This window comes from Myotis nattereri, assembly GCF_964212035.1.
Source record: "Myotis nattereri genome assembly, chromosome: 10".
Taxonomy (NCBI): Eukaryota; Metazoa; Chordata; class Mammalia; order Chiroptera; family Vespertilionidae; genus Myotis; species Myotis nattereri.
Window position 1 is genome coordinate 53,194,174 of NC_138085.1, and position 13,513 is coordinate 53,207,686.

Consider the following 13,513-nt stretch of genomic DNA (forward strand, 5'->3'; position numbering starts at 1 on the left):
GTTTCAAAACCTCTCTTGTAGATGGGGGGAGCCACTTAGAGTTTTTAAATAAAAGTGTGACCTGATAAAATTTTATAATCTGGTGGCAAATTTCCCTTCCAAGAAGCATAGCTAGGCAGAAGCTAGAAAACTGATTTCTACCTGTTCTTTTTACCTGGTCACACAGCAAAATAGATAGTCATCTGAGGCCTGGATTAATTAAAGCATATTTTTTTATTTACTGGTTAGAACTACCAGAATATTGAAAAGTTTTTATTTTGAAGACTTTGTCTTTATTAATCTGGCACTCACTTTCAATTTTATATTTTTTAGTGCAAGGTCAGATGAACAATTACTAAATACGGTGTTTTTGTAGATTATATTTTTGCTAATGAGGGTATAAATTCAAATATTCATATTTTGAAAATTACAGTTTTAGCCATATTAAACTTTCATTATGTATCCTAAAAGAATTTTCATTTTATTTGAGTGTTGCAGTGATTTTAGTGTTTAAACATGTATGTGCGTTTTAGTTTAAACCCAGACCTTAGTTTTTAATAAAGGGGTTGAAAACTTTTTCCTAAATGCATAACTAACCTTTTCGTGGGGAGATAATTAAGGGCATTCTGGGGAAGTACTCACCTGAACCGGTGGTTCTTAATTTTTCTACAACCTAAGCTGCTGAACTAGGTGCTATTGGTAGTACAGATAAAGCAAGTTTTCTTCATTTTCCCTTCATTTTCTATTTCTTAATATTCTGAAGGCTTTTCCAGATTTTTTTTAAAAAACAAAAATAGAAAGGGTTAAACCTTAAGATATTTTTAGCTATTAGCCTATTTACAACCAGTTGACAACTGGCTTAAGGAAAAAATAAACTTGTAGGTGGTTAGTGAGTGGAACAGCTGACTTTCTGGAAACAATAGAAAGTAGATGATTAGAATATCTACTTACAGTTTAGCCAAGAATGGCTAAACTTTCCATTAAACATTTCTTGGTAACATGAGCCAGAGCCTGCTAACCTGTTTTAGTCTTTTTTGTTTTACAATATTGCTCAATGTCAGTTTTAGTGACAAAGCTACTATTTCATTGCCAGTATATTACTAAAGTTTCAGTGGGTAACAAAATAGTTATATGATGTCAATCAAGTGTCCATTAATTGCACTTATGAGAGGGCATTTGTCATTGCTGTGCTGTTTTCTGTCTTTTTTATATTTTGTTTCTTTTCAAGTGTGATGATCTAGAAGTCTTTGTTTTTAAACAGGATACATTAATCGTTTGGTCAGAAGCTGAAAACTATGATCTGGCTCTAAGTTTTCAGGAAAAAGCTGGCTGTGATGAGATCTGGGAAAAAATTTGTCAGGTAAGGGTCTTTGAATAATATTTAACTTAACATTTATATGCTTTCTTGAATTTTTTTTCTTTTTACCTAGAAGATGTATATGTGGAGAGGTAATGTCTTCATGTGAGATTTTGGTAACCTAATCTAGAAATTTCTTCTATATTTTACAGCAAAATTTTTTACTTAAAATTTTTTTTAGTTATCATAATTTTGTTTATCACTTCAGATTTTAATACCCTATAAAATGTCAAGATCTTTCAACAACAAACAAAAAGTTAAATATTTATGTTCTAAAGCTTTAAGATTTTATATATTTCATCACCCATTTGCCTAATGTTCATGAATACTGTGTACCAGAAACTAATGATCGAAAGTGCTCACAGCTTCAACTTGTGAAGAACTTACATGATATAGGATAAATGGTAACTCTCAGATAACTGGAATTTTTTTAATAAAGTTTTTATTTTAAAAGATTCAGATTTACAGAAAATATGAGCAGAAAGTAGAGTTTCTGTATACTCCCCTCCCTGACATCACCACCCCTGGTTCTCCTGTTATTAGTATCTTACATTAGTATGATAAACTTGTTACAATTAATGAACTAAACATTTATTATTATTATTCATATACTATTATTAGCTAAAGCCCATTCTTTAATCAGATATCCTCAATTTAAAATCCAGTATCCTTTTTCTGTTCCAGGATCCCATTCAGAATTCCACATTGCACTAATTTCTTTTTCATTTTTTATTGAATTTATTTATTTAGGGTGACATCTGTTACTAAAATTATGTAGGTTTTAGGTGTACAATACATCATTGATATATTATATTGTGTGTCTCCCACCCCAAGTCAAGTTCCTTCCATTACCATTTAACCCCTTTCTACTTCCCCCCATTCCTCTTTCCTTCTGGTCACCATACTATTGTCTATGAGTTTTTTGTTGGTTTTTTTGTTGTTGTTTTTTGCTTGATCCCTTCACCTTTTTCACCTAGCTCAGCAACACCTCTCCCTTCTGACAGCTGTTAGTCTGTTCTCTATCTATGAGTCTGTTTCTGTTTTGTTTTTTAGTTTATTTTTGTTCAATTAGATTCTGCATATAAATGAAATCATATGGTATTTATCTTTCTCTAATGGGCTCATTTCACTTAGTATAATCCTCTCCAGGTCCATTCATGCTGTCAAAAGGGGTAAGATTCCCTTCTTTTTTTTATGGCCAATTAGTATGCCATTGCATAAATGTACCACAGCTATTTAATCCACTCATCCACTGATGGACACTTGGGCTGCTTCCAAATCTTGACTATAGTAAATAATGCTGCAATGAACATAGGGATGCATATATTCTTTCAAATTAGTGTTCAGGTTTCTTCTGATATAATCCCAGAAGTAGAATCATGAGGTCATAAAGCAGTTCCATTTTTAATATTTTGAGGTAACTCCATATGCTTTCCACAGTGGCTGCACCCACATTACATTTAATAGTTATGTCTCCTTAGGTAAATCTTTGCTGTGAACAGTCACTGGAATTTTAAATTAATCTTAACATTCATTTTAGCTGCCATCCTCTATAATAAAAGCCTAATATGCTAAGTGTCTGTTCATCCGGTTGCCTGTTCAACCAATCAAAGCATAATATCTAATGATATGCTAAGGCTGCTCAACCACTTGCTATCATGTGCACTGACCACCAGGAGGTAGACAATCGACTGGTCAACCAGTCACTGTGACATGCACTGACCATCAGGGGCAGACACTCCAACCAGTAGGTTAGCATGCTGCTGGGTTCCAGCTGATTAGGACTGAGCAAGACAGGCCAGACACGCCCTGGAGCCCTCCCGTGGCCCCCACCAGCTGGCCAACCTCCAGCATCTGTCCCTGGCCCCGATTGTGCACCGGTGGGGTCTCTCAGCCTGACCTGCACCCTCTCGCAATCTGGGACCCCTCGGGGGATGTCGGAGAGCTGGTTTCGGCCCAACGGTGGAACAACCTGTCGCTATGACACACACTGACCACCAGGGGGCAGACAATCAATGCAGTCGCTGCCTGCTGATGGTCTGTGCGCTTCCACAGGGGGAAGCACCGTTCAACCAGAAGCCGGACTCATGGCTGGCGAGCGCAGCAGCAGTGGTGGGAGCCTCTCCCACCTCTGCAGCAGCACTAAGGATGTCCTACTGATGGCTTAGGCCAGCCATGGGCAAACTACGGCCCGCGGGCCGGTTCTGGCCCTTTTGCAATGAATGAAACTAAAAAAAAAAAAAAAAAAAAAAGACCGTACCCTTTTATGTAATGATGTTTACTTTGAATTTAGTTCACACAAACACTCCATCCATGCTTTTGTTCTGGCCCTCCGGTCCAGTTTAACACATTGTATGCGGAAAACGTGTTTACACGTTTTACGTATTTATACGTTCTACCAGTGTAGTAGAGCGCGGGAAACGTATTAATACGTTTTTTTATAGACTAGCGGTAGAATGCGGGTAACGTATAAATACGTAAACTAAAGTTATCATAATTTTACTGAACGTTGCCATTTGCGCAAAAAATTAGCAAAAATGACCCGCGCCACCTGTTAGCGTGCGATAAAAACTACCCGCAAACAATGTGTTAAGAACCCATTTGGGCCCTCGAGTCAAAAAGTTTGCCCACCCCTGGCTTAGGCCCACTCCCTGCAGGGGGCCTAAGCCATCAGTTGGACATCCCCCGAGAGGGCAGGCCAGGCTGCGGGACAACACCACCACCACCACCACCACCCCCCCTCCCAGTGCAGGAATTTCGTGCACCAGGCCTCTAGTTTTCTATAAAGTGGTTGCCTACTGTGATATCCTATTATAGTCTACTAGAGGCCTGGTGCATGAATTTGTGCATGGGTGGGGGCTGGCTGGCTCCGCCCCCAATCAGGGTTGGAGGGCGATTGGGGGCGAGGGGGGAGGCCATGTGCAGTTGGCCAGCCGGCCCCGCCCCCTGGTTGAACTCCTGGTCGAGGGAAATTTGCATATTAGCCTTTCATTATATAGGATTTTGACCGTTGTCATTTTCATTGACATCAGTTTTCCCTTTAGTGATTCTTATCACTAAAGGTTCTTAGTAGTTTTATGCATCTAACTGCAGTCATTTTTTCCCCTAGATCTTTCCAGTAATAGTGCCACATAGTGTAATAAAGTGGCCAAAGAAATTGTAGTGTGAATCTCCTGATTCGCTTATTTGACATATGGCTCTAAATCATTAGACTTTTCTTAACTGGGAGTAGATAGTTTCTTTATTTTTACTTAAGCTCAATGGTCAGTAATATGATTTCCAAAAATTTGAGTGTATTTATATTTTAAGGTAACCAGCTATACTTGGATATTTTCAGGTTCAAGGTAAGGATCCATCAGTGGAAGTCACACAGGACCTCATTGATGAATCAGAAGAAGAACGATTTGAAGAAATGCCTGAAACTAGTCATCTGATTGACCTGCCCACATGTGAACTCAATAAACTTGAAGAGATTGCTGACTTAGTTACCTCAGTTCTTTCCTCACCTATCCGTAGGGAAAAGCTGGCTCTGGCCTTGGAAAATGAAGGCTATATTAAAAAACTACTGCAGCTCTTCCAAGCTTGTGAGAACCTAGAAAACACTGAAGGCTTACACCATTTGTATGAAATTATTAGAGGGATCTTATTCCTAAATAAGGCAACTCTGTTTGAGGTAATGTTTTCTGATGAGTGTATCATGGATGTTGTGGGATGCCTTGAATATGACCCTGCTTTGGCTCAGCCAAAAAGGCACAGAGAATTCCTGACCAAAACTGCAAAGTTTAAGGAAGTTATACCAATAACAGACTCTGAACTAAGGCAAAAAATACATCAGACTTACAGGGTACAGTACATTCAGGACATCATTTTGCCGACGCCATCCGTTTTTGAAGAGAATTTTCTTTCTACTCTTACATCTTTTATTTTCTTCAACAAAGTTGAGATAGTCAGCATGTTGCAGGTAAGTAAGGTGTTCTTTATAATTTTGTTTTCAGATGTTTAGTTTCATTAATTGTTCAAGCTGTTGTTCATTCCTTTTTAAAAGATTTCTTTGGTTTTATCTCATGGCTTTCTGAAGGAGAATCTTAATGTGACCTTTTATATTTTTAAGTGTCCTATGATGTAGCTGGGTTTTATTTAACTTTTTTTTTTCCTTTTTAAAAATTGTGGTAGAATATACATGACATGAAATTCACCATTTTAACCATTAAGTGTACAATTCTCAACTTAAGTACATTCACCTCTGTCCATTTTCAGAACTTTCCCATCATCCCAAACAGGAACAGCTATTTTTAAATCATCTTTTATTCCATTTTGTGAGACTTAGTTATTATTGGTATATATGTATAAGTGCTTAAAACAGCCCAAGTAATTACAATGTGCAGCCAGGATTGAAAAATATTCATTCATTTTCAGCAAATAATAATTAGATTATTTGCTATGTGAGGTTGATTTTATTCTGTCTCCTTGAGTTGTAAAATAGGAGTTTTATACCATATTTATCATGTTTATCTTTTATACCCTAACAATGTAGTAAACATGATTTTGAAGAGTTTTCTTCACTTGTGATAGTATGCTGTATGCACAGTTTCCTATATAACTGTCGCTGTTATTTCCATATTAGTCACTAAGTTTATTGAGCAGCAACTTTATACTTAGTGTACTGGTTCTCAAGTATGGCCCGTGGATGACTCAGGATCCCTGGAGCCCTTTTAGACAGGTCTGTGAGGTTTTCATTTTTCCAGCTTCATGTCAGTGTCAGGCTCTATTTTCTTCATTATATTTCAACCAAAACAACACATCACAGCAGACTGAATGCTGAAGAAGATATGTGAATCTAGCTGTCCTCTGTTAAGGCAAACATTAGAGAGATTTGAAAAAATGTAAAACAGGCATTCTTTATAAATTTTTAAATTTTAGAGTCATATAGTTCTCATAAAAATAATATTTATATAAACATAATAGCTTACTTTTAAATGAATTAATAACTTTTAAAATGTATCAGTTTTAAGTATGGTAAATATTGATAAACATAACCGACATAGTAAAAGCTCTTTGGGCCCCTCAGTAATTTTTAAGAGTTTAGAGGTCTCTTGAGACCAAAAAGTTGAGAATCTCTGGCTTAGTATTTGTAATAAGATTTCATTTTATGATACTTCCAACCATTATTCACCTTCCTATTATTGTTACTTTACCTTTCATGTAGCGTTTACTTCTCCAGATCAATTTTTCACTGAGCAGTTTTTTGTTATCCACAGTAATAAATGTGAGGGAAGTTAGACTTACACATTATGTTTCATTTATAATGCATGGGACCTGCTTTTTTTTTTTTTAAATTTCAGAAACGAAGGGAGAGGGGGAGAGAGAGAGAGAGAGAGAGAGAGAGAGAGAGAGAGAGAGAGAAACATCAATGATGAGAGAGAATCATTGATCGGCTGTGTCCTGCATGCCCTCTACTGGGGTTTGAGCCCACAACCCGGACATGTGCCCTTGATGGAAATCGAACCCTAAACCCTTTAGTCCGCAGGCTGACGTTCCATCCACAGAACCAAACCAGCAAGGGAACTCATTTTTAAAAATCATACTGTACAATTCAGGATGCCATTTCACATCCTGATAGAAAAAAAGTCAGAAAGTAGACCCACAGTCAATATAGCTGTTGTGAAGGACCCAGTGACAAAAGCTGAAGTGTATCTTTCAAATGACTGCTTTTGACTTCAGAGCATTGATTACCAAAATCAGTGTTTTTGAAAAAAATAAATTATGCAAACTAATTTATAACATTTTGTATGTCATTTTATATATTTTATCACAGGCTTATTTGTGAAGGCTATAATTATATAAATCAAGTGTAGCTTTAAAAAGGAAAGTTATTCATTTCTGGTCCATGAGATGTATTTGATAAAATAGCCAGATACTGGAAACTACTTATTGTTTAGGGCTTACCACTTGATTATCTCTTATGTGCCAGCCATGATGCAGAATTCTATTTTCAACAGTGTGTGAGAAGAAAGTAATTAAGCTTATGGCCATTGGCCTCTTAACGGCTGATTTCTTACAGCCCAACTCTGATTTCCATGTAAAAATTTTGTGGCTTGGTAGTAGGTATTTCCAAATAACCCTTCTTGTGATATACATATCTGTAGCTTCTTAAATGTGTATTTACCTGCTGTTACATAAGTTATATAAGGCAAGTGAACATAAGAATTTTAGCTAACTGGACCAAAATGAGGTAGTGTAAAGGCACATAACTCCTAGACTAACAAGTTATTTAACTGTGAAATTATTTAGTGTAGTCATTGGCTCCTAGTATGTACTGTAATACATGTTGAGATTCTCTTTAGCATGATAGAAGCACAATATTTTAGTTGACCTGAATTTTTCTAGTTGTTCAAAACCCCTTGTGCCCAGAATTCAGAAATATACTGTAAAATGTTTGCAAATTAAATTCCTAAAAGCCAAAAAAGTCAAGTAATTTCCACACAGCTACAGATTAAGAACCTGTTTAGAATAAGTTATAGGACAGCTTTCTCAAATGTTGGCATTTTAACATGTTACATGTAATTCCACTATTACACAGATGAGAGTTGAGCTAAAAACAAATCCAGTAAAATCAAGGATTTCGTTCTTTTTGACATATTTTTGCCTATGTCAAGATTTCAGCACTGAAAGAGAAATTTTTAACTTTTCATTCCAGTTACTAATTAAATATGTAAAATCTTCCAATACCTTTTCGAAAACAACTGATGATAAACATATGGCCCTTCATTTGTTTTAGATGTTTTGGGCCTCAAGTATAGGATTTAGCATATTAGATGTTACTTAATAGATTTGTCCCATTCTAGTCCCATTCTAGTGTGTGTGTGTGGGGGGGGGGGGCGGCGGGGGGGGGCTTTGATTTGTTTCATAACTTTGTAGTATTTAGGGTCCTATCCTGTAGTTCATTTTATTGGGTGGGAATGACAAAAATCTCATTATGCAAGAGACTTGGATTCTAAATCTATCTCTGTCACTAGCTATTCACAGGTAAATCCACTCTTTGTAACTTAGTCTTATGAAATTTAAAATTGGACTAGGTAATCTTTTAAAGCCTGATCTAATTCTAAAAATGGTATATGTGTTCAGTATAAAAAACAGTTATGGTAGTATTGTCATTTAGCTGTGTCCTTACATGTAAGACTCTACACCAGCAATTTTCAACCTTTTTCATCTCAATAGTATGAAAGGCAGTTATTGTAGTGTTTTCTTGTTCAGTGGTATCCTTGGAGACCACAGAACATGTAAGACTCTACACCAATGATTTTCAACCTCTTTCATCTCATGTTACATGTAAGCTAATTACTAAAATTATGCGGCACACACAAAAAAATGTTTTAATCTGCTATGGGTTAAAGATCTTCAAACTTGTTTGAATTATGTTTAAATTGAGAGTAAATAGACCCCAAAAGAGAGCTAAAGAGGCTCTAAGTCAAAGTAAATGAGTATTTATGCATGACTTCTAGAATATTTATTTTTGTTTTCCAATAGTTCTTTATAGTTGACGTTTCTAGTTACATGAAATATTAATGTATGTATAACTAATAATGAATGGTATAGTCAAGTTTTGAATATTAAAACATAATTTGTATATATCATATAAATGAGTATAATTCATACTTTTAATATTTCATAGTAATTAATGCTAATTTTAAAATTAATATTTTTTCTCATGTAGGAAGATGAGAAGTTTTTGTCTGAAGTGTTTGCACAACTAACAGATGAGGCTACAGATGATGATAAACGGCGTGAATTGGTAATTTATTTATTCTTGAAATTCAAACCCTTAAAGAGCACTTGCTCTTTGGGCATACAGGCTTTTGATTTTGAATTTCTTAAGAGAAAGTTTTTTATAATTAGAGTATGAGATAAAATATATGTACTTAAATTATGCTATAAATAGTTATTCTCAAACTTATTGTTTTATATATTTTAGAAATTTCTTAAGATATTTTGATGTGGGTTCCCCTCTCCATGAGGGAAACTGCGTGTCTTACAAATTCCAAAATCAGATATGTGGGTTATGTTAGGACAGAACTACAAACTCATGCATTTTCTTGGTTGTAGATACAGTATAGAGATACTTTTCTTTTTAAACAAGTGGCAAGGGGACTGCTTCTTAAATAGATGAATGATAAATAATTGCTTCTTGGAAATTTTTTTCTTATGAATGTGTTTATAATAACTTTATTGAGATAAAAACCATGCTTTGAGGGAAGAGAATAGTAATTGCTGTTTACCAGCAGTTTGTTAATTTTTCAAACATTATAATCAGGTACTTGGGTTTTAAGAAGTAATGAAAGATTGCTGACTTAAAATCCTTGAGAAGGGTGTTGTTTATCACATTACAGTGTGCCGTAAGTTTACATGTATGTGTATCAATGTCTCACTGTACTTTCTAACATTACAGGTTAATTTTTTCAAGGAGTTTTGTGCATTTTCTCAGACATTACAACCTCAAAACAGAGATGCATTTTTTAAAACTTTGGCAAAGTTGGGCATTCTTCCTGCTCTTGAAATTGTAATGGTAATTATACAGCTTTTCTTCGTGTTTTTGAAATTGAGAATTTGTAATAGATTTATATTATGGATTGAAAGTATTTATTATAGCAATGTATATTGAATTTTATAATTTAAGTTATGCTTCTCTTGATAGTGAATTATACAAGTGTTTTCAATCTTCAGATTTTTATTAACTTAAATTTATAATATTACTATGTAATCACTTGCATATAATATGGCTTCAGGTGAATAAAAATCCCATATAAGACTTTCTCTTCTATAACCATATTAGTATGTTTCATAGAAACAAAATAAAATGTCTTTCCTTTTTAGACCAGTGAGTGGCGTGAGGGCAGACTGAATCAAAGGTGCTCATGATTAGGGCAGTGGTTCTCATACTTTTGTTTATTAGTTTTATCCATTGATATTTATTACATGAAAAATTAAAACTGAGAGTATTTTAAGTATTAACTTATTTTAGAATAACCACCCAATTATATGTTAACATAAATAATATAACTTTCATGAAAAAATAATTTTTCTAAAACAAAATATATTTAAGTGAAAAGAATGGCATTGTTTCATATTTTTTAAACATTTTTCAAAAATTTACTTACTGATTTGGAGTGGGGGGGGGGCAGAGGGAAAATGAGAGAGAAACATCAATTTGTTAGTCCACTTATTTATATAGTCATTGATTGATTCTTATGTGTGCCTTGACCAGTGATCAAACCCACAATCTTGGCATATCCAGATGAGCTACCTGGTCGTGGCCTGTTTCATATTTTCTAACAATACCTTTAATGTCTGGCTTAGTAGAAAATAGAGTCTCATAGTAGCTTCAGCATTTAATTTGTTGTGATACCACGGGTTGTGTAGCCTCTTAAAAACCCAACTATACTTGTGATAGACTGAGAGTGAAGAGGCCATTAATGCCCTAGTATTTATTATTATTATGAAAATAATTTTAATCTCTTACACTTCCTGAAAAGAATCTTAGACTCCTTGTAGGGATTCCCTGCACCACATTTTGAGAACTGCTGAGTCATAGAATGTTTTCAGAATCTCCTGAAAATTTTGTAACTTATGAATCATGTATTCTTCACATGTTGAAAGAGGACAAACATTCAGAATCACTACCTTAAAAAGTTAAGTTGTAGAAAAGAGTAAAAATACCCAAAGTGTTTTCAAAAGCATCCTCTAATAGGAGAATCATAATTGAGAAATCAGTTACTAAGGTGTAAAGTAACTGGCAAATCCAGGATCAAAGACAGATTCTGTAAGTTTTTAAAGACTTAACTAGGAGACATCATTCACATTTTTGCATATATTTAAATCAATAATTCTCCCCCCCCCCCAAAAAAAAACACACCAACCTTTTGTTACAGTGTTGCTTTATAATCCTATGCTGATGCTTAAATTTAAATTCTCTGAGTATTTATTTTTATGGTGATAAAATCTGGTGGAAACTAATCATTGAGCTATCTAAAACTTTTTAATATTTGTAAAATGACAGGTTATGTATTTTGATTCCAGTACAATTAAATCCAAAAAGTTGGAGGTGTACATAGATTTGGGAAAAAAGAAAATACAGCATAACATTTGTTAACAATCTCTAAGTAATCTATTTTCCTTTCATCAGGGCATGGATGATTTGCAAGTCAGATCAGCTGCTACAGATATATTTTCTTATCTAGTAGAGTTTAGTCCATCCATGGTCCGAGAGTTCGTAATGCAAGAAGCCCAGCAGAGTGATGATGTAAGTAATAATGCTTTGGTTCTATGTGAATTACCTGTAGAATAGTGTTTGCAAACTTTTGAGAGAAAATTATGGCCATTATTTTAATCTTTTATGAAGCAAAATAATAAATTTCTAATCATTTGTGACTATGGCAAGCCCAGAATATGTGCCAATTGATTTGCATAGTATTCAGTTGGCAATTGGATTGACAGTTTATTTAAAAAAAGCATATTCAAATTAGTATTGAGATTGAAATAATTGATTATCATAGAATCAAATTCTTACATACTAGTCTTAAAAAACTTTTCAAGTGCTAATGAAATATAATTTCAAGCCTCATAGGTCAGGCACTTACCAAGCATAACTAATAAGTTACTTTCACTATGTTCAAATGTGTATTTTCTTTTTAGAGTGGATGAATGTTTAATAATAAGACCAATATTGTGTTTTCCCACTACAGAAATACTTACACTTTTCCCTTAAACTGTTTTTAAGACAATATGAACATATAGCTATAATTTTAAGTACTCTTTCTTATTTTAGTGTTAAGTAGAAAATAACAAATATTATGTCCCTCCATTTTTTAAATATATTTTTTTATTGATTTCAGAGAGGAAGAGAGAGATAGAGAGATAGAAATATCAATGATGAGAGAGAATCATTGATCCGCTACCTCCTGCACTCCCCCCATTGGGGATTGAGCCCACAACCTGGGCATGTGCCCTGACCCGGAATCGAACCTTGACCTCCTGTTTCATGGATTGACACTCAACCACTTAGCCATGTGGGTCAGGCTAATTATTTCCTTCTTAGTGGTTTTGAATCCCAGTGTTAATTTGATCCTTATATTATTGAATTAAACTATAGTTGTTTCATATGTTTTGTGATTAATCTCTTAACTTAGATTTTTATGTCTGTCTTTCATAGATATTGCCAGTGTGTTTTTTTTAAAGCAATTTTATTTAGAAACAGTTTGGGCTAATGGCATAGTTTAGGCAATAGAAAAGAAATAAAAGACATATTTTGTGTTAAGTATTTTAAGGTGTTTTTTAAAACCCAACTAATGCTAATCTGACTTTAAAGAAATAAATATCTAGTTTATCTCACTGTTGATATTATTATCTTAGTGCCATCCTTTACAAAAGGTAATTTTGAAGTTAGTGCTCAGTAATACATCCTTAGTGATGAGTATGATTAAAGGTATTCATTATAAAATCAGGCCATGAGAAGAATAAGCAACTAATTCTAAGAATTCTTAATTTTCTGTTTTTATTAGAAACAGAAAGGTTTTTTTTGTAATTTTTCAATTACAGTGTTTTGGTTTTTTTATAATTTTTCAATTACAGTTTGCATACAGTATTATTTTGTATTAGTTTCAGGTGTGCAGTATAGTGGCTAGACAATTATGTACTTCCCAAAGTGTTCCCCCAATATTTTCAGTAGTCACTTAGCATAGTTATTACAATATTATTTTTTAATATGTTTTTATTGATTTTTAGATAGAGAGGAAGGGAAAGGGAGAAGGAGAGGTAGAAACATCTATGAGAGAGACACATCTATTGGCTGCTTCCTACATACCTCCTACTGGGGATCGAGCAGCAACCTCGGCATGTGTCCTGACCGGGAATCGAACCTAAGACTTCTTGGTCCATGGGACGATGCTCAATCCACTGAGCCATACCAGCTGGGTGATAATATTATCGACTATATTCCCTATGCTATACTTTACATCCCTGTGACTATTTGGTACTACCAATTTGCACTTCTTAATCCCTTCACCTTTTTCACCCAGTCCCCCAACTCCCCTCTGGCAGTCTATTTTCTCTATCTATGAGTCTGTTTACATTCGTTTATTCCAGTGGTTTTTAACCTTCCTAATGCTGCGACCCTTTAATACA

General features: G+C 34.5%; 1 protein-coding gene across 3 annotated transcripts in view; it reads left to right on the plus strand.

Moving 5' to 3' along the window:
• Nucleotides 1-13,513, plus strand: part of PPP4R3B (protein phosphatase 4 regulatory subunit 3B) — a 48,800-nt gene that overhangs the window by 10,448 nt on the left and 24,839 nt on the right. For all 3 annotated transcript variants that reach the window (XM_081101469.1, XM_081101470.1, XM_081101471.1), the window contains exons 3-7: nucleotides 1,241-1,339; nucleotides 4,674-5,297; nucleotides 9,051-9,128; nucleotides 9,783-9,899; nucleotides 11,517-11,633. In XM_081101469.1, the coding sequence (XP_080957595.1) occupies nucleotides 1,241-1,339; nucleotides 4,674-5,297; nucleotides 9,051-9,128; nucleotides 9,783-9,899; nucleotides 11,517-11,633 (1,035 nt within the window). The remainder of the gene's footprint in view (nucleotides 1-1,240; nucleotides 1,340-4,673; nucleotides 5,298-9,050; nucleotides 9,129-9,782; nucleotides 9,900-11,516; nucleotides 11,634-13,513) is intronic.